The following is a 26974-nucleotide window of genomic DNA, read 5'->3' as shown; positions in this document are numbered from 1 at the left end:
TGACAGTTATTGAGGTCAACAACCTTTAAACAGCTTAAGAAAACATCATGTTAATTGAATTATTGTGTAGTGTTTGTACTGTATTCAAATTCAATCTCATGCTTTGACTTTTGTTTGTTGGGATGTTATTTAGTTTATATTTGGATAACAGACTGTGCCTTTTTACCCAGACAGTAATTCATCTAGACACAGTTGTAAGTTAGACTTTAAGAGTTTTCTCTGCCTCCTGTTGAATTTGTTCATGTCTCTCCTCACCTGACACCTAGACTGCTTCTATGTGTTTCGCTTTCCTCCTTAATCTTTAAATTAACCTTAAATCTTGAATCAGTTGCACCTTCTTCCTTCTTGAATCAGTTCTTTACTTTCTCCTTGTTTTTCTTTCAACACCATTTCTCCCTGCAATTCATCCTCTCTCTGACAGAGCATGAAGCAGAACTTTAACCTGTATGGTGTTAATTACAGTAATTGTGGACAAATGATACACAGTGGGAATGCATCAGCAGTCAAGCTATCCAAACTATCAAGCTACATTAACATAAAAGTAATGTAAATTAATAACTCTAGATAAACTGGGCGGTTAAACATCACTAATGTCAATTTAAAAAACTTACTTTGCTGTATTTTGTCTGACTGATTATTATTTGATGCCGCACATGTCAGTTAATATCATATATCAATGACATATGAAATTCTGTGGCAGGATCAGGACACAAAGTCATTTACATATACAAGCCAATTACACTATCCTGATCATGAATTGGGAAGGGTAACTCACCTTATCTGTAGCCCATAAAAGCATTTCATGCTCTACAACATTATTTTGATTTTCTTTACTACTAAATACTATACTAGTATTTTGAGTACTGAAGGCATTTCATCACTTATTCAATTGTAACTTTGTTAAGGACTAGTTATTTGGTGGCTGTTTCCCTCTGTCAGGAAAAAATCAGAGATAAGATATGAATACTGATATGTAATGACAAATGATAAGGCATGGGAGATTATATATATCACACACTGGGAAACTTAATTATTAACACAATAATAACATAATTATTAACTGATGAACATACAGTACCAATAAAATGTAAACTAATTTTGAGGTGTCTGCTATGGTACTGAGTTGCCTTGTTTGTCGAGAGCTGGAAGGATGCTGGTGAGTGTTGGCAGCCAACTTTGTTCTCTGGTGTGCTTAATATTTGTCTTGACTTTTATTATTGTGATTTAGTGCTTTTTGTTATTTTTAGATATTTCTTTTATACTGTTCTGTCCATTTTGTCTGCTTTGAATGGGTGTTTTTTGAATTTTATATTCAGTGCAATATACTGTACAATACACTGTTTTCCACTGAATTTTGGGCCATATTAACAGTGATGGATTCAATTATTGTACTTTTGTATGAACTGATGTACATTTGAATGGTGATGCATAGTTTAGGAAAAACATAGAACAAACTCCATAGTCAGTAACAACAAATCTTGGAACTAAACTGAACGAAGTGATTTGAATCAACCAAGTGATTCAGGATTTCCACCTCTAATGTGTGGGCATACTGAAGGCCTAATAATATTCAAATTGAATCCAGCCAGGCATCAGTTTCATGGTTTCTGTTGATTATTGTTGTCCCTAAAACAAGCTCACAGGTGTGTTACCATCAACAAGTGGACTGCTGTGGTACAATGGACCATGATGAATTGTGGAATTCACTTGCTCTGAATATTGCTTTGAAGTGGTACTGGGATGTTTACATCACATTCACCTATCACCTCAATTCTATTCCTTAAATGCAATCCACTGCTGGACCATGGACATTAGAAAGCCAACTGCTTTGTCTTCCCCATTATATTGAGTGTGAGGTCAGGCCCCATGATACTTTGCAGAGCAGTTCATTTGGTGCATTTTAAGTTCAATTCCCTACGGCACCTCCCCTCGGGAGAATCCCTTTCACCATGTTTGCGTTTCAATACTCTGAAAACTCAAGATGACTTTGATGAGATCGACCCTTTGAAGGCCGAGGGAGCAATTAAACAATGACGTAGATGCTTCACATTCACCGCACAATGCATGTTTGAGAGAACCAGCAACAAATTTTACATACCACCTTCGTTTAGAAAAACTGGACATAAATACAATATATTTTTGACAATGATGAAATCACCTGATGATTACATATTGCAATAATTTGCTGAAAACACCATTTCTTATTTGACATTAATTGGTATGAGTTAAAGGCAGTGCACAGACACTTACTGTAAACAGCTGTTTCACGATTCATTATAAATAGTATTTGTGTAGTCTGCTGGACGTCTCCAGAGACATCTCTTCATGAACATGGCAACTAATGCAGTCTCCTTAAAGCTGTCTGAGTTCTGGGAATTGTCTGCCTTGGCCTGGTTTGCCCAGACGGAAGCGCAGTTTGCGCTTTGGGAGATCACCGCAGATGCCACACAATATTATTATGTGGTGTCAGCCCTCAGGAGTTCAACAACAACCAGAGTGGTGAGCTTCCTCAAAAACCCTCCGGTGGAGGATAAATTTGAAATGCTAAAGGCTCAGTTCAAATCCTTTGAACTTTCTGATGCTGAGTGGGCTGGCCAGCTCTTTTCTCTTCAATGATTCGGTGACAGCAAGTTGTCTGAACTTATGGGAGCTTATAAACCGGACTTCCTCTTCCTCCAACTGTTTCTCTGACAGCTACCCTCTACAGGCTGCTCTGGCCACCACCGCCATCACTGACTGCTGGGCTCTTCCTAGTGGGACAACAACACAGCATGGCCGTGCTGTTTCCAGCCTAGGCTTTTTCATCATTGACTGGAGATGTCACAGTCGCCACCTCAGCAGCAGCTCCCCCATGGCAATGAACCACCGGCCTGTGTTTTTACCACAAAGTTTGGTCCCAAAGCCAAGCGGTGCCGATCTCCTTTCAGTTTCATCACAATGGGAAACGTTGAGGCCAGCTCTCATTAGTGGCCATGCGCGTTGGCCGAGCAGCCTGTCCCTCCCAAGCCTGGAGAATTTGGCCTAACATGGGCAGCGCGCCTATCGAGGCCGCCTCCTGGGACAGAGCCCCCCACAATTGGGGAATGGACCAGGGCTGGGCCGCCAACATCTAGGTCATCTCTGTGTACCACAGCGCTGAATGGCAGTCTAGGGCTATCAGGATGACCAACATCTGCTCTTGTCTCACTCTCTCCAGCAGTGGGGGAATGAGATAAAGAGTGGGAAAGGTCTAAATCAGCCTCCTTGGCTATGGCGCATGTTCAAACATGTCCACCCCCAAGGGTGGATTGTCTTGTGGCGTCAGGGAGAACCAGAGTGAGCAGCGAGTGTTGTTTCAACTGACGAACTGGTCCACTTCCACTCTCCTGAACTGGTTCCAAATCTGCCTCTCGACATGAGGTCAGCGCCCCTTTTTTCCACACCAGGAATATGGAGGGCTCTCAGAGACATGAAGTGTTCTGAGGCCCACACCAACAGGGCCATTATCAACAGGGCTGCAGATTGGACTGATGTAGGCAACCGTGGTGTGGTTGTCTGTTCTCACCAACACGTGTCTCCCCTTGACCAGAGTCAAGAAGTGTTGGAGAACCAGGAGCATTACCTGAAGTTCAAGGAGGTTGATGTGTCATTTTTCCCCTGAAGGCCACATCACCTATCGCTCTCCCCAGACTGGTGCATCCCCACCCCTTCAGGGACACATCTGTGAACACTGCAATGTAGGAGGTCACTTGACCCAGCGGTGTTCCTGCCAAGAGATGCTATGGAGACCCCTAATAATGCAGGTCCTCCAGCACTGATGGGGGAACATTCACCAAGGGGTGCTTGTGCCTCTTGAGATCTAAGCGCAGGCTGGCGATCCACTGTTGCAGATGGCGCATGTGCAGGAGCCCCAGTGGAACAACTGGATGGCCCGCTGCCATAAGCCCCAATGCCTGCATGACAGTCAAAGCTGTCACTGCCACTCCCTGCTGCAGTCTGAGGACTGCCTGCTGCAGGGCTGTCCGTCTGGTTTCCAACAGAACAACTCGCACCCTGAACAAGTCGAGCATGACTCCCAAATACTCAGCCTGCTGGTGTGACTGGGGGTTGCTCTTCTTCCAGTTGATGGCAACACAAACCTGGCTGCTTGGAAAATGGACCATTCTCACTGGCCATGACAATGAGGTCATTTAAGTAGAAGAAGACTTTCATGCCTCAATCACACAGAGGTTGCACCACGTTCAGTGTTTTTATTAAAACATTTTCAACATGTGAACACACACACAAATCTATCTCCTCTTGGGAGGATAGATTTATCTCCTTGATGCCAGAGAACGGAGGAGGAACACAGCAGAACTGAAGAGAATAACCCAGAAAAAGCTGAATATTCAACAGGCTGCTTCTCTCTCTTGATAGCTCCAGATAAGATTAGATAAGATAATAAGAACAAATCTTTACTTATCAGGTAAAGCTGACTAAGCATGCATGCTCATCTCTGCATTGCAATTCTTCATATTTAGTTCAACACATTCAATGTTGGGAGCTGCTCAGTGAAGAAGAAAATACACATTTGGGTAGAGACTTGATAATCAAGTGATGTCTGGGAACAACTCCTTGATCAACAAGATGCCAACTGTGTGTCTTTCCTGCCTTTGACCCCTGCTGATTTTACCTTTTTGATCCTGCAGCAACCCCACCTGTTTTTGCCCCCTTGATTTCACCTACTTGAGAGTTCCCCCCCCTTACTACGCTGCCTTGATCCTGTATGCAAATGCCCTACCTCCCTACCTTTTGTTTGATCTTATGGTATAAAGTGTTTCCATCCCCTCTGCTCTGAGTCAGTCTACTGTATCAGACCAGCTCTGTGTCGGTAAGCTGACCGCATTTCCGGAATGCTATTAAACCACTTCCACCACAGCAAACTTTGAACAAGGACTTGAGTGACTTTCTTCAACATCAGTAAAACCACAGCCTTCTACTGTAGCCACTGGGCAGTTTGTGGCTCAGTGGTGCCTTAATAGTAGTTGTAGAGAGAAAGTAGTTCTCCTGTATTTGTGGCTGTTTAGTCATTACTTGTCCCTGGTTTATATGGACACACCGATGGGGTCAAGCAAGGACCTAGTGGGAGGGGGGCTTGGCATAAAAGGATGGGAGGGTATAGGGGTGTTAGACAGGGAGACACTCTCAGGCAGCATGCTGGGCATGGTGCCCTGCTTCCCTATTGCTGGCCCCTTGGCACTTAGACTGGCAACAGCATGCTGTGACTTCATCCTAGTAAAAGCATCTAAGATTTTGGCTGTCTGCCGTGGTGTCCCCAGCCAATCGGGGCACACACAGTGCCAGATCACTCCAGAGGTAGCCAATAGTAAGTCTGGATGTGTTTAGTGTCATCCCTCTCAGATATGAATTCCTTTAAACCCACAAGGTACACAAATGCAGACACAAACACGAAGCTCTAATTCAGAGTGTGCACACATTTACAGAGTCTCTGTGTATGGATGGAAAGGAGAAGAGATACAAAAACAGTCTCTGTTTGTGTTTTCAAGTGAATGTACCTCTGTATACTCTTCAGTAAGTCCAGTTCAGACCTGTCAGCATCTTCAAATTACCACACATCTAGTGTTTCACATAAAGGTGGCAAGTCACCACTGCTGCATTTAGATATTTGTCTCCCTCTTGTGGACAATCTGAGTAATGCAGGGGGTGTTGGTATTGTGAAAGGGTATACTGTAGTACCAAGTATATCACTGAGGAATAAATACAGTTTTATAGCAGTATATATAATTTTAATCCATGAGGAAAATTATGACAAACATTGTTGTTCATATTTGAATCTTTATTTTCTAAATGCAAGAACAAATCCAGTGATAGAATATTTGTTTGTGACATTGATATTTCAAAGTCAGAATTTACAGCTTCATTTATTTATTTTTTTCCTTTCTTACACATATACATGCCACACCAACTATAAAGCTGAAACATAAAAAGAAATCAATATAGTATCAACAAATTCTATATACTAAAATGAGAGAAAAAAACAATAAAATGAAAATGAGTTCACCAGACTTTAAAGCTATTCCGGCCATGTGCTGTCAAAAGTCCACATTAAGATCATGAAATTGGAGTTGTCCTGTGGTCATCATCACTTAGTCTAAAAGGGAAAAAAAAACCCACAGGGAATGTGTCAGGATCTGGTGAAAGTTTTGTCTTGCATAAAAGTATATTAAAAAAAAGTTTAATTTAAACTACAGAAAAATATCAATATTGATAAAGTTTAGAATAATGACAATAGTAAAAATTGCAGAGATAACAAAACCATACAAGTGAGATTACATACTGTACAGTGAGATTACCTTAAAATACCAAAAGTACTTCAGCTCCTGTATCTCACCTTGATCAGGGTAGCCAAGACACCATAGACCATGGAGATGAGGAAAAAAAGGAGGAACATGAAAGCCATATACCAGCTTTCCACTCCTAAGTCCTGGTTAACATTGGCATGCATGATGTCATCTAAGAAACCGCAGTTCTCCAAGATTTCTGTGACAGAATTAAAATGAGATCTGTCAGTGTTGTTACTGACTCACAAATGTGTGAAATAGGTGGTTAGGTATGTGAAAAATGAATGTGCAAGAAAGATGTGGATCAGTGGACTAACTGGCACCTGGTTTAGATATATTCAGGGCTAGAATGATGGTTGTATGTGTCACCCTGCAGGTGTGGACCACCCCGGATAACCAGTTGGATTGGGACAGATGAAGGCGACTTCGGATGCTGAACTTTCTGTCTTGGCCTCTGTGGGGTTGGCTGGTGCTGTAGTCCAACAGCTCCCAGGTGTCATCAAGGAACCAAGTGATGTTAATGGAAGCAGGACTGAAGCCGAACACCAGGCACACAAGTTCACCAGAGCCCTCGACCAAGGTGGCTGAAGGTTGGGTGGGTGTCACAGTGGCTGGAGAATAAAGTCATACATGGTCATGGAGGAAGAAAAATCATGGAATACTTATAAAGTAGGAGAGTAAGAAAAAAATCTTGGAATTTGAAAAAAACAACTGCTTTTTAGTAACACTAAACCGGGAAGAATTACAGACTCTTAAGATGTTTTTAACAACACTAGTGGACTGAAATTTTGCTGAATGTTAAGTCTCTGCTCACCATACCCATCCGTTATAGTGCTTTTAAAGGCATTACAGATGACTCATGTCTGACAACACAAGAATAGGTCGATTCCTGGTCCTTGGTTTTAGATGTGTTTAATCTGCTGCTCATTGAAAAACTGCTCCCTGTATTTAATTTCCATACAGGGCTGTTAGTGTACTGAGTTGATGGAGGTCTATGGCCATCCTTCTCCCAGTTCACTATGAATTTAGATGGGAAAAATCCAGAAACTAGGCAAACCAGTGTGAGGATGTCTGACGTAGACAGCTCAGAGACAGTAGGTTGTATTATTTTCACTGTTGGTGGATGTAGCTCTTAAGAAACACAAAGAGAAGACAACAATAAATATTTCTATTTTGGCTCTTTCAATCTCATCATTTAGTCACATTCAGCATCATAGAGAATATAATTTTTAGCTGTTGAGTTTCTCATGCAATCTTGTCTTCTTAAAATATGCTGAACTCTAGAAATTCAGAAACAGCACTAATGAACTGTAAAGATTCAACTTCATGCATTTTACATATAACAATACCTCTGTTTTTGCTGATATGGTCCTCGTAGCCCTGGTTGGAACATTTGTGCTTTTCCTCACAAGACACTTGTTTATATGTGTGCCAATCCTCTACTGACACATTGAGGAAGCTCTGCAAAGTTTCTGTCCCATTCCTGTGACTCACTGGTGGCTCCATATACACATTCGAAGAATATTTGTTCCCACCTACTTTCCTACTTTGGAATATCATTAAGACGAGGGCCAACCAGAAGACAGGTGATAGTCACCTTTCCCTTGTTCTGAAGCTGCTGGACTGGTGGTCCCCAAATATACACACCAACTATTTGGTATGATGGTGGAGTTACTGAAAAAAGACATTAAAGGGGGAGAAATGCAATCATCAAGTAATGAGTAAAGAGAAACATATGTCTCAGATTCTTTAAAGGATGATTCAGAAATAGTGTGAATGTATTCATTTGACAATTAATGCATCTATATGATTATGGAATATGTTTTAATTTTACCTGAGCAGAGGCTGATGGTCTTTTTGACATTTTTATTCAGAGACAGAGAAATCTCCTGATCTCCACTGATGGACATGTAACTGGAGGCCCCGGAGGATAATAACAAGAAACAAAGCAAATGTTCTCTTTTAGATCCTTCACTCTCAAAACACACCTGATTTATATTTTGTCTAGTCCTCTTACCTGGAACATTTATGGTCTTCTCAGTGGATAAGAAGCATGCATGTTCAGCCTTACATTTTAGAGGCTTCATTGTTTTCCACTGACTTATGGAAACTGTCAGACTGCTGATTATATGAGTTGAGTTTGTGGTCTGGATCACTTGGTTATTGGGCAGAGGTTTGTTATTCATAAGCCAGGTCACGTTGGCATCAAAGGCAGTGTGGACCTCACATTTTGCTTTCACTTTAGACGTTGCCATCTCTACTGACTTGAAGCTCCACATGAATGGAAGGAGGAGCTCTTCCGTATACTGCCAGAAAAAAAATGTGTTTGGCCAAAATGTTAATCTCATTGAATTTAGTTTATTACATTTTTGAAATTAAAACTATATGTCAGCAATTTTCATAGTGTGCTGTGACAATAGCTGTACATACTTACTTTCACAAATACTTATGGATTTTGTAAAGTCTTTGTCGTTGTGCGTAGAATTGCATGAAAAATTTGAGCCTTTTTCCCACTCTGATTTATTCGGTCTTCTCCACTCCCTCCACACTCTGCAGCTTCCTTTGGGTTGGCCCAGTGTTTAAGGGTCGGTTGTCCTGTTGCCACGTCACACTCAGTGCGTCTGGAAAGAACTCACTTATGGTGCAAACAAGTTTGACTGCTGAGGTCCTGAATTCGCCTTCCCAAACAGGGTATAATGTGATGTTTAGAGAGACAATTTGTCCTGAAATAGAAAAGAGATTATTATTTATTTTCATGTATTATTCCACATTGTTGGACATTTTTAAAATTTTTAGCTGATTTGATCTCTTTAATTATACATACCTTCAGATTGTAGTCACAATTCTGAGTGTAATATCTTTGTATTTAGGCTAGATGGCAGAGTTGTACGTTTACAGTGTTTGGTATCTTAAAGTCAGGTGGAGATAAGGCTGGAAGTCTGTTGTGCGTATGTTGCAGCATGACAGGGCAGAGTGATTAGGGTTAGCAACAGGCGGAAGCATTGAGTAACACCCAGGTCCCAAAAAAGTACCAAATACAGAAGTGAAACGTGGCACAGAGCAACGATGCATCCCACACACCAGGTGTGAGGTGTGGTTATGCCAGTAAGGGAAACACATTGCACATTTAAATGTTTCATATCAGTTTACATATCTTCACATCACATAGCTTTTACATGGCTCCTTGTGACATTGCTTAAGGTTTTAGTTCTCGAATCTATTAATAATAGACTATTAATAATAGACTCGAGAACTAAATCCCAATTTGCATATTGGGTTGAACATGGTCTGTTGATTCCAGGTGCTGGGGAGGTGACAAGCATAACTGATAAATGTACACAATAAAAAATAGTAAAAAAACAAACAGAAGAAATAATACTGTAATGAGTATTATGTAATGAATGTTTAAAAATAAAACTAGAGATAATAAGAACATTTTCTTAAGAGAGACAAAAGTTGGAGGAACAACATCAATGGTTATCTTCACTTAAACATTTATTTTCAAAAAGACAGAAGATTTTGTGATTAAATTGGAAAAAAGGACAATTGAGATTACTTACATAATACTTTAAGATTGTAAGAAACAATGCAAGAAAAATTGTTTTTTTTTTGTTGTTTTTTTGTTTTTTTTTACAGAAAGTTCACCTCATTTCATTTGACCTGAAAAGAAAAGAAAGAAATATGTATCAGTAACACTGCATCAAAACGATCACATACTTACTACTTGTCACCATTTAAATGTGTAGTTATTACAAATGTATTATATGACTAATGTATGTATACTCTAGTTAAAATAAAGCTGCATCATTAAATATCATAAACATGAATCCTCAATCTGGCCTGAGCTCTTTATAGGGATGTTCTTCACATTTTATGGAGGACATTTACAGCTGGAATCTAAATATTTATTTTGGATTTCATATGCATCATTGGGTCTACTTTTTTAGAAAATTATTGTTAAATGAAGCATTGCACCATTTCTTTCCCTGACGATTTGAAAAATAAATGCATCGAAGCATGGCACAAACAAAATGTTACAACTGGCTTCTGTTGTAGTTTGCTGCACTTATTTTTTTAGTTTAATTAACTAATGAGAAAACAACTATTTGGGGATAGAATTTAACACACAAGAAAAAGACAAAAAAGAAAAAGAAAACCTGCAAGACATAGTGCAATTTAGTATAAAAGCCCCCAAATCTGAAATAAACATTGTCACTGAGGGGCTCGTGATGTTAAATCTTCGTTGAAGTATGACTCAAAATACCACTAGTTACTACACAGTTGATTCAGTCTATATATAGTCTGTAAACTCTTAATGCTTTACAAATGTGATTTTTATTTTAAGTTTGTAATGCTTGAATGCATGAAAGTGTTCAGGCGTTGCTGTTATTGTATCCGACCCCTGTAAATTAATACATAACCGATAATTGAGATTTTGCTTTTTAGAATTATTCCAAGAATCTAAAATGTAATGTAATAAAAGAGTGATGTAGTGGGTAAAGAGTGACAATTAAAATATTTATTACATCAACAAGATGTTGTCAAACATTCATAATGATTTATGACATTTAGGTGTAGTTGGTAGTTGTGATGTGATAACATTACAATGACTATTACATTTTTAAAATGACAACAAAAGGTGGCTTCTATCAACCCATCTGAGTTATTTCCATAAAATTATTTACCCAGTTGTCTTTCTCTTGTTGAGTTAAATCTGTGCACAACTCTAACATATAAACTCATAATTACCTTGAAAGCAGTGGTTACAATGCTGAACAGCAGACTGATGAGGAAGAGAAGAATGAAAGTGATGGCTGTACTCCCCATGTCATCTTGTTCTTGATCTATATCTGGCTCCGTGGGACAGCTGCCATTGTTGTTCACCTCATCTGGATGCACTGCAATATGTCAATTAATACTTGAGATAATCCACACCCAGCTTTCAACAATAGCTCATGAGACAATTTAATTCCTCATTATCTCAATTATTATTTCTTCTATTTCTCTTAGTAGGATGATATATTCTATAAACTCACAGGTTAGAGTGGATTCAATCATTGAATCAATCAGTCAGTCACGCAATCAATTATAAAGTATAAAAAAGTATCAAGTATAAAAAAGACAACCACAATTTAAAAAAAACAGCTCTGGCATATATCTTATTACTTATTACATTATTATGAGTGTACCATAAGGCCTAATCGTCAAATGTGTCCCTCTAAAATGTTGATTATGTTAATTACAGTGGCCCTAAAAAGATCCTGAATTGCTTTTGAAAGACCCCATTATTGGTGTGGCATGCATTACTTGGCTTGAGAATCAGTATCGTTATAATATGACTGAGAGACCACAGCGACTGAGTCAGACCTTGACAACCATCTCTCTTGTGTTGAGGGTGCAAGACCCAGTAGAGGAAACACATGTACACAAAGACAAGTCACAGAGACAATATTAATAAACTAGCTACAAATAAACATGAATATATAACACATGTTTTTAAAAATATGTAATTATTACCTAAATGTGGTAGGGTGTATGTGGTGTTATTCTAGTAAATACAATATCAGAGGGTGTAATAACTGATGAACTGATATACTGTCATGTCACTATGCTTTAAAACTCAAATATGCTGATATTTTCACCTAATCTATGATGCATTACACTATGACAGCACACATTCAATAAACATGTAGCTCCAAATAAAGACATGAAATGCATGCGACATACAACAACAGTTGCAAAGTGTTTTTTTTTTTATTTTGATTTTAAATCTGCATTAACAAGACAAACACAATGTCATATCACAAGCAACAAACATTAAACAACAAACAGCAGAAGACACAGCAACACAAAATAACATCTAATGGACCTCCATGTTGAGGTTGACCAGATTGGTTTGCGCAGATGATCCGTGCGCCATGGACCTGACGATGGCTTTAGTTGTGTTTTTCAGAGATTCATGGTAAACTACACAGCTATACACCTTGTCACTGTCCTTCCAATCGTCAAGGCTGAGTGTTAACTGGCCATAGACAGAATAGAATCCATTGCTCTCTACAGGGTTTGTGGTACTGATATCGTAATTTGAGTCTGCTGGCACATCATCAACAAGCCAAGACACCAACACCTCCTTGGGGTAGAAGCCTTTCACAAAGCAAGTCAGGGTCACCGTGTCTTTATTAGCCTGTTCTACTGGAACCAGCATGAACACCGAAGGATGCTGTTCAAGTCCTACTGCAAGCATGAGAAAACAATTAGGCCTCTCGCCACAGATAAAAGTACCTACTGTATGACATCATATACACAAATATACAAAATGACAATGAGAGTCAAACATAGGATTTTAGTATAAAATTGTGGTTTTCCTACCAGTCCTCCTTTCATACACTGTCTTTATCTGTAAATCTGTATGTTGAACAACGCAGACACGTTTTATCCCAGCAGTCCATTCGTCATATGTGATGTCAAGTGGAACGTCAATCAGGCCTTTAAATCCATCAGCGGGGACTGATTCTTCAATCATGCTCTTTCCATTCTCATCCTCCCAAAAAACCTTCGTGACCTGTGGCTTGTTTATCTTGACTTGACATACTAAAGTTCCTTTACTCTCTACAAACATGTCCGGCATTGTGGGGCCTTTGATCTCTACTTCCACATCTAGTACTTCACATCCAGCTGGTTATGTAGAGTGAAGAATTATTTAACAATTATTGAATGAACATGGCTGCAAAAGCATTAGAATTGAAATTGAATTTACATCATTTAAAAAAAAAAAAAGAAATATACTCACTTGGCTCAGGACATGACCCTCCGTAGGTCACAGTTGAATTCACAAATGCGTTTTCATTTTTCAACTTAAACTCACATGTAAACTTAGTGGAATTAGGTCTCAAGTCACTGGTGGGTACCATGAGAAAACTTGCTACACTGTACAGTGTCTTTCCATCGGTGGTCTGGCTTTCCTTAATGGGTGTTTTGATCTCATATACTTTGTCGAAGACATCCCCGTCATCTTTCAGCCATTTGATCTCATATTCTTCTGGTGAGAAATATTTGGCATAGCAGGAGAAGGAAGCCTCGCTTCCATCATCAGTGGAGGCCAGCACTTTAAGAGTTGGCAACTCAAAAACTGCTGAAAAACACACATATACACAAATATATGTATGTGGAAGCCAGGAATAATATATTCATATATGCAGAAGCAGAGGTGAACAGTTTGCTACAATGTCCATTTAATCTATAGACTTTTCTGTACTAGTGTATGTTATGCAACTTTCATGTACACGTGAACATACTGATTACTCTCCTCAAATTAACATTTAACTTGTTACTCAAGTGTGCAGAAAGAGTCAAAAGGAAATTTCCATGGAAAAAAAACAAACAATTATAACATACTTTTGACAGTATATGCTCGCTTCTGCATATACATTGACTGTTCAGGCAAGCAAACACAGATTAAACATTTGTTATGAACAGTGAATGTTAATTAACAACATACAGTGAACGTGAAGGCAGACAGAGATCAAGAAGAACAAGAACTATTATGCAGATAGATGGACAGAAGCAGAACACTTTGCAATAATCTGCTCTTGGACAGGTGAGAGAAAGTCAGCAGCTGAATATACATGAGCAAGCTTCAGCCTTTTTATTCCACCTCACTGTTTGTTTTGCCTGCTAGGCCTACTGATTCTGCAATTAAAAATATCTGAGATTATGTCACACTATTTAATATTTTGACAGTTCTCCAATAATGTTTCTCAGGAAAACCAACAAAGCAAAGTAATAGAAATGAACTGCCTATAGACAAACTACAACAATAACACTGACTTATAACTTTATTATAGTTTCCTTCTCATCTTTTATTCTTTCATTTTATCTGGTAAAGCACTCAGATCTGCATTTATTGGATGAATTGTGTTATATAAATACATTTATTATAAAATTATTATAACAGCAAGAGTTTTGTAACTTGAATAGTTATTTACTAGTTATTTGACATAAGGTCACCAAATGATTTTGTAAAAAAGCAAAATTCAATTAAATCCAGTATGACATTATCAATCAGTTATTATTCCCAAACTGCATGTACATTTTTGTTGCACAGTTATAAAATATGTTAACAACACTGTCATGCTAAAAACTCTAGTTCAATTATTCTATATCTATATCAACTATTTAAAGTAATTTGTAATAATATATGACATGGGATAAGTCTTACGTGGTTCAGATGGAATAAAGTCGACGGAAGGACTTCCCTCTGAATGTGTCACAGTACACTTATAAGGTGGCTTTGCCTCCCAGTCCTGTCTCCTCACTTGGACTTGACTGACTCCCATATAAAATCCGTCTTTCTGTACTGGAGGATACTGGATGAAGTCCGTCAAGGCAGTCCCACTTTTGGTCCATGAGTAGGTCACTGAGCTGGGTGTGAACTCGGTGGCGAGGCAGCCAAGAGTGACCATGTCTCCAGTCCCAGAGCTACATGATGTCAGGGGAAACAGAGTCGGTGCATGTGGTGTGGCTAAAGAAGGGAAAAGCAGACATGTAATTAACATATCAAAATGAAATTTAATGTCAACATAACAGTTATTTTTCACCAAGCACTGGTTACAACAAAGAGATGTACAATTGAGTTGATACAGTCGTATAACAAAGCACAGCATGAAAACCATTACCTTTTTAAATGGTGAAATTGGAAATATAAAGTTCCCTCCATACGCGGACCTTTGTCACCCGATCCCATTTATTTAGACATTTTATGTTGCACTAAGATTAACATACCTAAATAACATTATTTGTGTGATTTTGTTATTCCATATAGAATAGGTAAATCTCTTTCAATGCATAACTTTAACAACATCTAAAACAATAATTATTTGTAATTTTGAAATTGCAGCACGGATCGGATAAACGGATAAACGACCGATCAACTGACCGTGTTGATTGCAGTCACATTATAAGTGCCAGTAGGAACAATTTGTCACAAAAACATATTTCTTTTGTTTCGATTTAGCGATTATTTATGAGATCAAAGAGTATTCTTACCTGATGAAACAGTTACTGTTGTACCCTTTCCCCAGTAGTCAAAAGCACCGTAGTAGCACAGTACGGAATCTACTTAACTGTTAATGTAAAAACGCTACATCTACTAATGGCCTGCGTAAAAAGTTAACCTTTACATTTAATTAACCCTGTTTTGTTATAAAATTCACTTTAACGACCAAAATATAAATTTGCCAAAAATATCCTTCATCGTATCCTACTGAGAATATCGCTGTTTTGACTTTTCTCATGTTAAAAACACTTTGCTTTACAATACAGAGAAGTTACAGTATAACTTAAACATGACTTTTCACAGTTTGAAACACATCCTGCTGTAGATTTTAAATGGTACATATTTTACCTGATGTTACTGTTACCATAGTGCCTTTTCCCCAGTAGTCAAAAGCCCAGTTGTCACAGTAAAGTAAGTCAATTCACACTTCTCACAAAAACCCATTACTATCCCATTACTTCATGTCATACAATGTGATTCAGGAAACAATTAAAATCACACTAAAATATACAGCAGTTGATAGACTTATGTTAACTGTCTTATGTTAACAGTCAGGAGTTTTAAACTTTTGATCAGTTCTTTGTTGGGCTACAAAATGCTGTTGGCTGTCTTATCACTGGCCAACAGTTGTGACCACCTGAAAATGATTATATATATTTTAATGATGTGATTAGGAATTTCTTTCTTCAATCGGAAATAATAAAAGAACATACCTGAGGTGACGGTGACCATCGTGCCTTTTCCCCAGTAGTCAAAAGCATTGTCACAGTCTAACAAATTGTTAACCACTGCATACAAAAACCTGTTCCCAGCTAACTACACTTTCCATGGAAGCTTATTTCATGACAATCTACCCTCTGACATATTTTCCCCGGCTTTTGCAAATTTGGATTCCGAAGATGAAACAAAAGATGATTTTCACCACCAAAGTTTCAACTGAATCTACTGTTTATGACGCATTTAACATATTCTAGAAATGAATTAAGTGTGTAGGATCACAACTGGACTTCTTAAAAAAATAAACAGTTTTTAAATCAAAATCTACACATTTAAGAAGAAAACAGGATTGACTTACCTGATGTAATTGTAACCATCGTGCCTTTTCCCCACTAATCAAAACGACTGTCACAGTGTAATATGCCAACACATCCAACATACAAAAACAAGCACCTTAAAGATGCCAGTGATGGCACCAAAGACTAAATATGCTATATTAAACAATGCAATTATTACATTTTCATTCTATAAACAAAAACTTCTTATTTTACCTGCTGTGACCGTCACTGTTGTTCCTTTTCCCCAGTAGTCAAAGTAGTAGTCACAGTGACAGGTTTCAATAGCACTTTAGTACAAAAAATACTTTACAGCTTGTATCATCTAAAAGATTATTGTAATTATTCAGTAAACTTTACCCTGATCTTCCTTTGCTTTCGCTTCAGAATACACACCAGTTTAAGTACAAAATATATCAACATAAAGTTAATGATAAACCAGACAAATATTGAGTCGTCTTTACTTGAAATAATTAGATTATTACTTACCAGAAGTGACTGTGACTTGAGTCCCTTTTCCCCAGTAGTCAAAGTAGTCATCACAGTGATGTATTATGATCTGCTTCTAATACAAATACCAGTAATAACAGTTTAAACCAAGAAAAGTGCACGTTTCATTGACAAAGCATTTCCCAATGCACGCTTTATTAACCATTTCCCCTTGAGATAGTCATTTCCTGTGGTCTGAGTTATGTAAAATTATGTACATGTGTTTGCCAACGGTTAGTGAAACTTCCCCTTTATCAAGCCTCCTGACAGCTCCAATTCCTGCCACATGGAGTTTACACAAGCAGATGAATTTGATTCAACCAAATTATTGTTAAGCTTGATATAAAAATAATTGTTGCTTAATTTCAAGTCTGCATATTTTTACTGGCATTAACTGAGGCCTGGCTGTGAAATTTATCTAACAAAAAAATCAATCAATGCCATTGCAATACAGTAATACACACACACTAAATCAGAGTTCCCTTTAATTTTATTAGCAATGTTTTGACCAACTACATCTCTTCCCCAGGCAAATAATCACATGAACCCTCACAAAAAATACCATGGTAACACCATAAAAGATTGGCATGGTAATTTGGTCACTACTATGATGGTACTATTCTGTATTTCTATGAGACAACAATACCATGTTATTGTGCCATACTATTATAAAATGAAATGCCATGTGTAAGCATGATCAGTCATCATCAAGAAACATGATCAGAAATCATGAATTTAAATTAGTGTTCATGACTGAACATTCTGTGATCTCTGTATACACATGAACAGTTTGTATAATAAATTATAAATAATTTTCAACATTAGGACTGAACAATAATTTGCTATATTTTATTAGTGGAAATGTATAGTATTGATATCATATCATGTTTCAACAAAATCAACAATAAAAAACTAATAAAAAACTACAGAATAATCAAGGTTTGTTCATCACTTTGGTCTAATAACAGTGAAGCACAGCTGAGTGCATTTATACATAAATTTGAATACATGTGCCATATTGTGATATTGGAAAAAATATTTTTGTTGATGTTGTGATTGTGTTACATTATAGCTGCTAGCTGGTGATCAGGGAACATCTGAAAGATTGCTGGTAAATTTTCTTGCTGTTTGTGCTTCCTTTTTGGATCTGGCATCTGAAATGAATGTTTTTTGCTGGTGTGGAGGAGAGAACTTTGATAGGTGAATGAGACAGAAGGCCAACTATGCCATCTGGGGAATTTCACCCCAGGAAATATGTATGACTGGGAAATGGGTATTACCAAATATCAATAACCTCGAGTTCATAATTAATCAAGGCACATAGACTCGTTCACTGAGGGGACAGAGACATGGTTCAAACGTATTTTTTTATTCAATCAAATGAGGAAACTGGAAAATGTTGCTGGAAAGACAAAGGAGTTAGTGGTAAAACACAATATAGAGTTAAGAAGTGGTAAAAGTATTCTTTTATTACAAAACTATTTTAAAATAAAATAAAAATCTTTTACCATTATAAGTCTAAGTGTACTACTGGTATTTTAAAGAAATAAGACAAGCAAAACTAGAATAGGCTGAGACTGCTAAATGGGGTGGCAGGCTGTGTTGAGGGGTGCTACCACATACTCACCACAAGTGCAGTTACAGCAGCCTAAACGCACACAGCAAACATGTGAACCATTTGTGTGTCCCAGTGTCTTTAACCACAGCAAACAGTGAAGGGACCTCACCCAGGGTGACTATCCTCCCCAGTAGACTGGCACTCAGCTCCACTGAATTAAAGACATAAAAGGAACTACAAACAAGGTTAAACAAAATTAGCAGGTCCAGCTCTAGACAACAGGGGGCCCTAGACAAGATTTTCTTTGGGGGCCCTCTTTACTTTGCCTGTAGCCGACTATGACTTATTTTATGACTTATTTCATCTATGAAATAAAACTATTAACTATATACAGTGTATAGTTTGCAGGTTTATAGCTAGGAAATCTAAATTATAAAATAAGGGCTGCATTTAAAAATAAAATACATAACAGATCTTTTGAAAAATGTACATCTTAAAATAAAGTGGATTGATCATTTTAGGCTCTTAGATTGTTTTCTGTGCCTTCAGTTCGGATTTGAGTGGGTATGTTTGCTCAAAAGATTTGTGCTTTGTCTTGTAGCGGCGTGTCATATCTCTGCTTTTAATAATCACTATGTTTAGAATATATGAGACATATTGGTTATGAACTGCCTGTGGGAAGAATGTACATGCAAGAGTCTGTCCATTCTTGATTAAAAGCTTTGTTATCACTGTCTTCTTTTTTCTTTTTAAATCACGCCATGTGAATTTACTTTTCTGTGACTCGCTTATTTCTCCGACTGTTGTCTCTTGTCTTGTCTGTCCCCCGTGTGTGTATCTCACTGGACCTTTCTCAAAACCAAGTGCACCAAGTTCGGACTTGTGTATTTGCTAGTTTGGACTTCGCAAGTTCGACTTGGGATTACAAACTTCTCAGGACGAGAGGATACCCAGTTATATTTATCAATGAAGCCTGATGAAACCAATCAGTTAAACAAACTCCAAGCATGCCTTAAGGACATAAAGACCTGGATGACCTGCAATTTTCTACTACTAAACTCAGATAAAACTAACAAAAGTTATTGTGCTTGGCCCTAAACACCTTAGAAACACATTATCTAATGATATAGTTGCTCTGGATGGCATTACCCTGGCCTCCAGCACCACTGTAAGGAATCTGGGAGTTATCTTTGATTAGGATATGTCCTTTAACTCCCACATAAATCAAATCTCAAGGACTGTCTTTTTTCACTTACGTAATATCGCAAAAATCAGGCACATCCTGTCCCAAAAAGATGCAGAAAAACTAGTCTACGCATTTGTTACTTCTAGGCTGGATTATATCAGGCTGCCCTAACAAGTCTCTAAAGACTCTCCAGCTGGTCCAGAATGCAGTTGCATGTGTACTGACTAAAACTAGACAAAGAGATCACATTTCTCCCATTTTAGCTTCTCCTAATCCTTCTCCTAACTTACAAAGCCCTTAATGGTCAGGCACCATCATGTCTTGAAGAGCTCATAGTACCGTATTATCCCACTAAAACACTGCGCTCCCAGAATGCAGGCTTACTGGTGGTTCCTACAGTCTTTAAAAGTAGAATGGGAGGCAGAGCCTTCAGCTATCAGGCTCCTCTCCTGTGGAACCATCTTCCAGATTTGGTCCAGGGTGCAGACACCCTCTCTATGTTTAAGAGTAGGCTTAAAACTTTCCTTTTTGATAAAGCTTATCAAAAAGGGCCGACCAGGCTCACCTTGGATCAGCCCCTAGTTATGCTGCTATAGGCCTAGACTGCTGGGGGATTTCCCATGATGCACTGAGCTCCTCTCTCCTCCTCCTCCTCTCCATCTGTATGCATTCATGTAACATCAATGCATGTCACTAACTTTGCATCTTCCCCGGAGTTTTCCCCCCCTCCCCTCTTTCTTTCTCTCTCTCAACCCAACCGGTCAAAGCAGATGGCCGCCCACCAAGAGCCAGGTTCTGCTTGAGGTTTCTACCCGTTAAAGGGGAGTTTTTCCTTACCGCTGTCGCCAAGTGCTTGCTCATGGGGGAATTATTGGGTCTCTGTAAATTAAAGAGTACAGTCTTGACCTGCTCTGTGTGAAAAGTGCCCTGAGATGACTTTTGTTGTGGTTTGGCGCTATATAAACAAAAATTGATTGATTGATTGAATGGGATGTAACTGCACACCTAAAACATCATAAAAACATCATGTTAATTGAGTTGTTATGTAGTGTTAGTACTGCATTCAAAGATCTATAAATCATGCTTTGACTTTTGTTTTTTGGGATGTCCTTTAGTTGATATTTGGATAACAGGCTGTGCCTTTATAAATATTTACCAGAACAGTAATTCATCCAGATACAGGTGTTTCTCTTTCCACCTTAAACTTTTTCTATAACTCTTGAATCAGTTGCACCTTCTTCCTTCCTGAATCAGTTCTTAACTTTCTCTTTCTTCTGTCTCATCTCTCCTAATTCCTTCACTCACTTTGAAAATGTAAAAAGCCTTCCTTTTAAAGTCTGACAGAGCATGAAGCAGAACTTTCACTTGTATGGTGTTAATTACAGTACTTGTGGACAAATGACACACAGTGGGAATATATCAGCAGTCAAGCTATCCAAAATATCAAGCTACATTAACATTAAAGTAATGTAAATTAGCAACTCCACTACTTACTTTCTTATATTTTGTCTGACAGATTATTATTTGATGCTGCACATGTCAGTTAATGTCATATATCAATGATATTTGACATTTTGTGGCAGTACAATATATGGTGATGCGACTGCTTGGTTTAAGAAAAACATACAACAAATTCCACAGTGAGTGACAACAAATCTGGGAATGAAACTGGAGGAAGTGATTCAAATCAACCTAGTGATTCAGGATTTCCACCTCTAGTGTGTGGGCACACTGTAGGCCTAATAATATTCAAGTTGAATCCAGCATGGCATCAATGTCATCGTTTCTGTCGATTATTGCCGTTCCTAAAACAAGCTCACAGATGTGTTACCGTCAACAAGTGGACAGCTGTGGTAAAATGGACCATGATGAATTGTGGGATAGCTACACTTGCTCTGATGCTTGAATGCAATCCACTGCTGGACCATGGACATTAGACTGCTTTGTCTTCCCCATTATAGTGAATGTGAGGTCAGGCCCCATTTTGACTTGTAGAGCAGCTCATATAGTGCGTTTTAAGTTCACGGCACCTACCCTCTGGAGAATCCCTTTCACCATGTCACCATTACAATACTCTGAAAACTCAAGTTGACTTCTATGTGATCGACCCTTCAAAGGTTGAGTGATTGAACAATGATGTAGATGCATCACATTAAACACACAATGCAGGTTTGAGAGAACCACCAACAAATTTTACACTCCAACTTCGTTCAGAAAACTGGACATAAATACAATATATTTTTTACAGTGATGAACTCACGTGATTATTATATATTGCAATAATTTGCTGAAAACACCATTTCTTATTTGACATTAATTAGTATGAGTTAAAAGCAGTGCACAGACACTTACTGTAAACAGCTGTTTAACGATTCACTATGAATAGTATTTGCGTAGTCTGCAAATTAGTTCAAGTATTTTCAACACATAATGTATATGGTGCTAAATGTTGAGGGAGAGATAAAGGAGGGTATGCAAAACAATTATTGAAAAGCACCATATAATCGTGAGGCAGGCTGATTTTTACATAGAACCCTTTCCCTTTTCGTTTGGTATAAGTTTCAGTTGTGTGGCACTGTACTATTGAATACTCTGTCAGTTCATCAATACTAATTTAAATACAATAATAATTTTCTCTGGTTTGACGCAGCTCTGATCTGTGGGAATAAGACCATGTTTCTCAGCACTGTTTGATGTAAAACCTGGTTTGATGACTGATCGATTGATAGATAGCTACTGTAAATATGTCTGAGTTTAATAACTGAAAACTGTATAATGATACAATCATTTCAGACTTTGTTCTGGAAAATATAATGATACCTCTGATGCTGCCATCCGACAGATAGCAGCAAATATTGCACTCGCAACAGCAACACATTGAATGACTTCAGCCTCCTCAGAAATGTTACTGATGTCTGTGCCGTCATTTCCATACTTTTACAACCACAGTCTCTTCTCCCTGAATGGAGATGAAGTTTATTGCAGTTTTTCTGAAATCCAACACCATGTCAGTGGTATTGGCCACATTCAGAAGTACGTTTGTTCCTCCTGCACCACTCCACCAAGTTGGTCCAAAGGTCTCTGTACTCTGACGTCTGTCCACCTCTGATACACCCAAGAACTGCAGTCACCTGACACCTTCTGTAGATGACAGGACTTTGTACTGTGTTGTGGCAGACAGCAATAAGATTTGTGTGCCTGTGTTTCATTTTTTTCTGTTTACATTTCAGGCTCCTCAAAAATTGTAATTGAAAGTCTGAGAAGTGCACCTTGTTGAAGATATTATCATGGTCTCGTTGCTTAGCTGAAAACCGAGAGAAAGGCTTTAGGGGGAGGATACGTAGAAGGACATTTTCAGTTTCGATCAGCACTTGAAGAGTCACTTTGTTCCAGAGGCACATCTGTAGAGGTCAGGTTCTCCTATTATATCTGTCTTCAGCTTTCTTAGTAACATGAACTAGTTTGATTGTGAAACTAAGAAACCATTTGTTAATTTTCAAGTTTAATTAGAGGATCAAGTAGCTTTTATGCTGTTATAGTTTTTGTTAATCATCTCAGTACAGTTTAGTTACAATTACAGTGTTAGCATTATCCTCCTCTTAACGAGGTAAATGTAATGATGAACTACTGATTTTTAAATTTAAATTTTTAAAACGATGAACTATTGTCTATTTTGCTGATATATGACTTTAACTTTGAAGGAGACATATTATGCTTTTTGAGATTTTCTGTCATTTATATTCTTTTTATACTAATGTTGGATGTCTATGTTAAACGGTCAACATGCCAAAACTCATTATACTGTATTGAGTCAATTTGCCACTGATACAGAAAGATTAAAAAAGTCACTTTCATTGTGAACTTTAAATGTGATATTCTTTGAATATATTTATTATCTTTACTACTAGTTATTAGTCTCCATGTTATTTGGTTTTAGGCAATGACTTGTCTCAGATATTAGGGTAAAGTTCTACATTCACATGTTAATGTCTTACTTTACAGCTATGGGAGGAGGTAAGTTTTGACCTGCTAACACCCCCACCTTCTCATGGTAACATATTCAAAACATTGCATAACATTGTTAAAAACTTAATTATGGTAACATTCACAGAAAACATTGTTGATGAAGTGGTTTAAAATATGGCTTATGTCTTATGTAAACTATATATCTGCAGGTTTAAGTAAGCCATGGAGGGAGATTCCAGAGTGAGTACCATTGTGTTCTTTACACAATGCTGAAACCTTACATATCTTTTGCTTTTCAGCAGACATTTTGACTTGTCCAGGGCTCTATTGTGCATGCTCACTCACTGGCATGGCTTCCTGGGACAAGTAATGGAATAGAACCATCATTAATATTATTGATTAAGCCTGCACTATTGATTAAGCCTGCTTTGACAAGTCAGAATGTCTGCCGTGAAAATAGTCTATTGACTTGTCCTAATGAAGTTACTCAGCATTTACAGAAGCAAACTTTGAGAGGAGCAGCCAAAACACACTTAACCTAACACATTTAAACATTTTAGATAGTTTATTGGCTGACACAATTAGTACTTTTTGACGTTATCTTAAATGTTGTAGAACATTTAGTGAGCCTGTAGAGGAAAGTGTTATCCTTAAACTTATCTGATGGTACCAAAGAAAATTCCCCAAATGTGCGATCTCTGATTGTCACTATTTGTATAATTTTCATTTATTATCTCCAATATCCTTACTTAAGCAACAATAACATAATGCCCTGACAGGGACCGGTGAGTGTTACTGCAATCACGGTTTACTTTTCCTTAAAAGACCAGTGTGTAATAATTAGTGGCATCTAGTGGTGAGGTTGCAACCAACTGAATGCCCCCCCCCCCTCTTCCAAGTGAGTAGGAGAGCCTATGCTAAACGTGAAAGGCCCTCTCTAGAGCCAGTGTTTGGTTTGTCCATTCTGGGCTACTGTAGAAACATGATGCTGCAACATGGCAGGCTCTGTAGAAGAGGACCCGCTCCCTATGTAGATATGAAGGGCTCATCCCAAGGTAACGAAAACACAACAATTCTTATTTCCAGGTGACTATACACTAAAACATACTTATACCCATACCATATAACCATAATATTATATTCCATTTATAAGGTATTAGGTATTATAAGGTATTAGTAAAGGATTTTGATACTTATTCTCTCACATAATGGTGGATAAATGGTGGTGACAACAGTTATAATAACTATTCGAACCCATGTGTTATGATGTTATTCTTCTTGTTCTAAAATAAACATAAAGCCCAAGAGCTCCAGCACTCAGAAAGTGAATGAAAAAACAAATAAGACACCAAACACCACTAAGAATAATCACACACAATTATTTGCTGTGAGAGTAAAATACTGTATAATGATACTTTAGTTTAGCAAGAGAGTTAGTAAACATGTATGTATTTAATATTTTAATCTAGTCTAATCTGATATTTTTCTCTATTAAAAAGGAACAAAACTGATGATCTGAGCTTTGTGGAAAATTATCAGCCAAAAAAGAAAAAGGTCAAACATCTCAGAATTCTGCTTCATGGACCAAGTGGTGCTGGCAAGTCCAGTTTCATCAACTCTGTCATCAGCTGTTTACAAGGCAGAATTAACTGTAACAGAGCTTTCACAGATGCAACCTCTGGGAGCAGCTTCACCACTCAAGTATGTCTTTTGATTGTGTTACTTATAAGCAAAGTTATCAGTCTTTATGTATTTTGTACAACATAAAACATCCAAGTGGCTGATCTGTAGATTACAACAGTACACTGATCAATCCACCAGATGTTATTACTGCCATTACATGAATTACAAGTTGTGTAAGGCAATATAATCTTAAATGATTGTAGTTCCCTTTTCACAATTTTTTAAACTTTTTTTCAGACTTCTTTGTCTATGAAGAACAAATATTAACATTATAGATATGCAAAACTGGAGGTAAAAAATGATATTCAGCGTCAGCCAAAAAAATAAGATTTGAGTCAACAGATTACGAGAGACAGACAGGGGAGAAAGAGAAAAAAAGAATGAAGTGCAGTAATAATTGTAATTGACTGTAACAACTAAAACATTCAGTATGTGGAAAGTCACATCAAATATGCAAATTGGAAAACATTCACAAATAATGCAGCAGAGCAAAAGAATACTTATGCTCCTAAGAAATCATTCCTTTTATGGTTGAAAGTATTTTGACCTTTTGATTGAAGGTCAACAGATGTAGATTGTGTGAGTAAATATCTAAATGACTGTTTTTTACTGTAGGAATTACAATATGAGAGCTCATATGAGAGCTTGAAAATGACTGTACCTTCATTTTTTACAGTACAAAACTCACAAAATCAAGACTGAAAACTCAGCCAGTTCTTGTCCCTTTGTTTTCAATGACACCATGGGCCTTGATGAAGGAAATAACCATGGAGTCCATGTGGAAGACATCAAACTGGCCATGAAAGGACATGTGAGAGAAAACTACATGGTACAATTTTTTAATCTTTAACAATGTTCAAGTAATTTATTTTAACTGTTCTGTTTTTTTCACAGAAAAGAAAACATATATTTTAATTGCACATTTAATGGATTAATTTTAAATTAATTTCTAGTTTGATCCTGAATCCTCATTGTCTGAGGGTGATGAAGGTTACAACCCATGCCCCACACTAGATGACAAAGTTCACATTCTGGTTCTTGTTGTTGATGCTGGTAAAGTATCTTTAATGGATGACAAAGTTGTGGAGAAAATGAAGGATGTACGACAGGCAGCCTGTGACTTGGGTAGGACCAGGCATCAAGATGCTTATCAATTTGTTTGCAGTCATGGTGCCCCAGTTAATATAAATCTAAATGACATGCAAAAAATAGAGTTTAAAATACTGATACATTTTCTGTCTCAATAGGGATTCCCCAATTGGCAATTCTAACAAAAATTGATGAAGCCTGTCCTATGGCTAAAACAAATGTACAAAATGTCTATAGAAGCAAGTATCTTAAGCAACAGGTAACTTTCTTTTTTCAATTTGTTGTTTGTAAGTGTTTGGGAATATATTATAAATTTACATTTCAGTATGCTTTTATCAGCACAGTTTAATTAATTGTGAACTGAAATACTGTTTCTTTAAAACTTAGATTGACATGTTCAGCCAGTTGGTGGGCCTTCCACTGAGCTGCATCTTTCTTGTGAAGAACTACAGTTCAGAAATCTTCACAAATGATGACATTGACACAATGATACTGAACACACTGAGACAGATAATAAACTATGGAGAGGACTTCCTGGACAACCTGGAGCAAAACTGAAGCAAAACTTGTTTCATT

At 37.7% G+C, this 26974-nt stretch overlaps 1 protein-coding gene and 1 pseudogene across 1 annotated transcript; one reads left to right on the top strand and one right to left on the bottom strand.

Annotated features, from left to right (window-relative positions):
• Positions 1-5794: 5794 nt before the first annotated feature.
• On the bottom strand, positions 5795-21718 carry LOC121883918 (annotated as a pseudogene).
• A 1967-nt stretch (positions 21719-23685) lies between these two features.
• On the top strand, positions 23686-26969 carry LOC121883757 (interferon-induced protein 44-like). The gene is made up of 5 exons (XM_042392235.1): positions 23686-23866; positions 25986-26138; positions 26263-26434; positions 26557-26657; positions 26786-26969. Exons 1-5 carry the CDS (start codon positions 23849-23851, stop codon positions 26954-26956), a joined length of 615 nt encoding a protein of 204 aa, XP_042248169.1. The 5' UTR covers positions 23686-23848; the 3' UTR covers positions 26957-26969.
• Positions 26970-26974: the final 5 nt, after the last annotated feature.

This window comes from Thunnus maccoyii, chromosome 18, assembly GCF_910596095.1.
Source record: "Thunnus maccoyii chromosome 18, fThuMac1.1, whole genome shotgun sequence".
Lineage (NCBI taxonomy): Eukaryota > Metazoa > Chordata > Actinopteri > Scombriformes > Scombridae > Thunnus > Thunnus maccoyii.
Note: the sequence above shows the minus strand (reverse complement) of the source record. Positions and strands in the feature narration are given on the sequence as shown.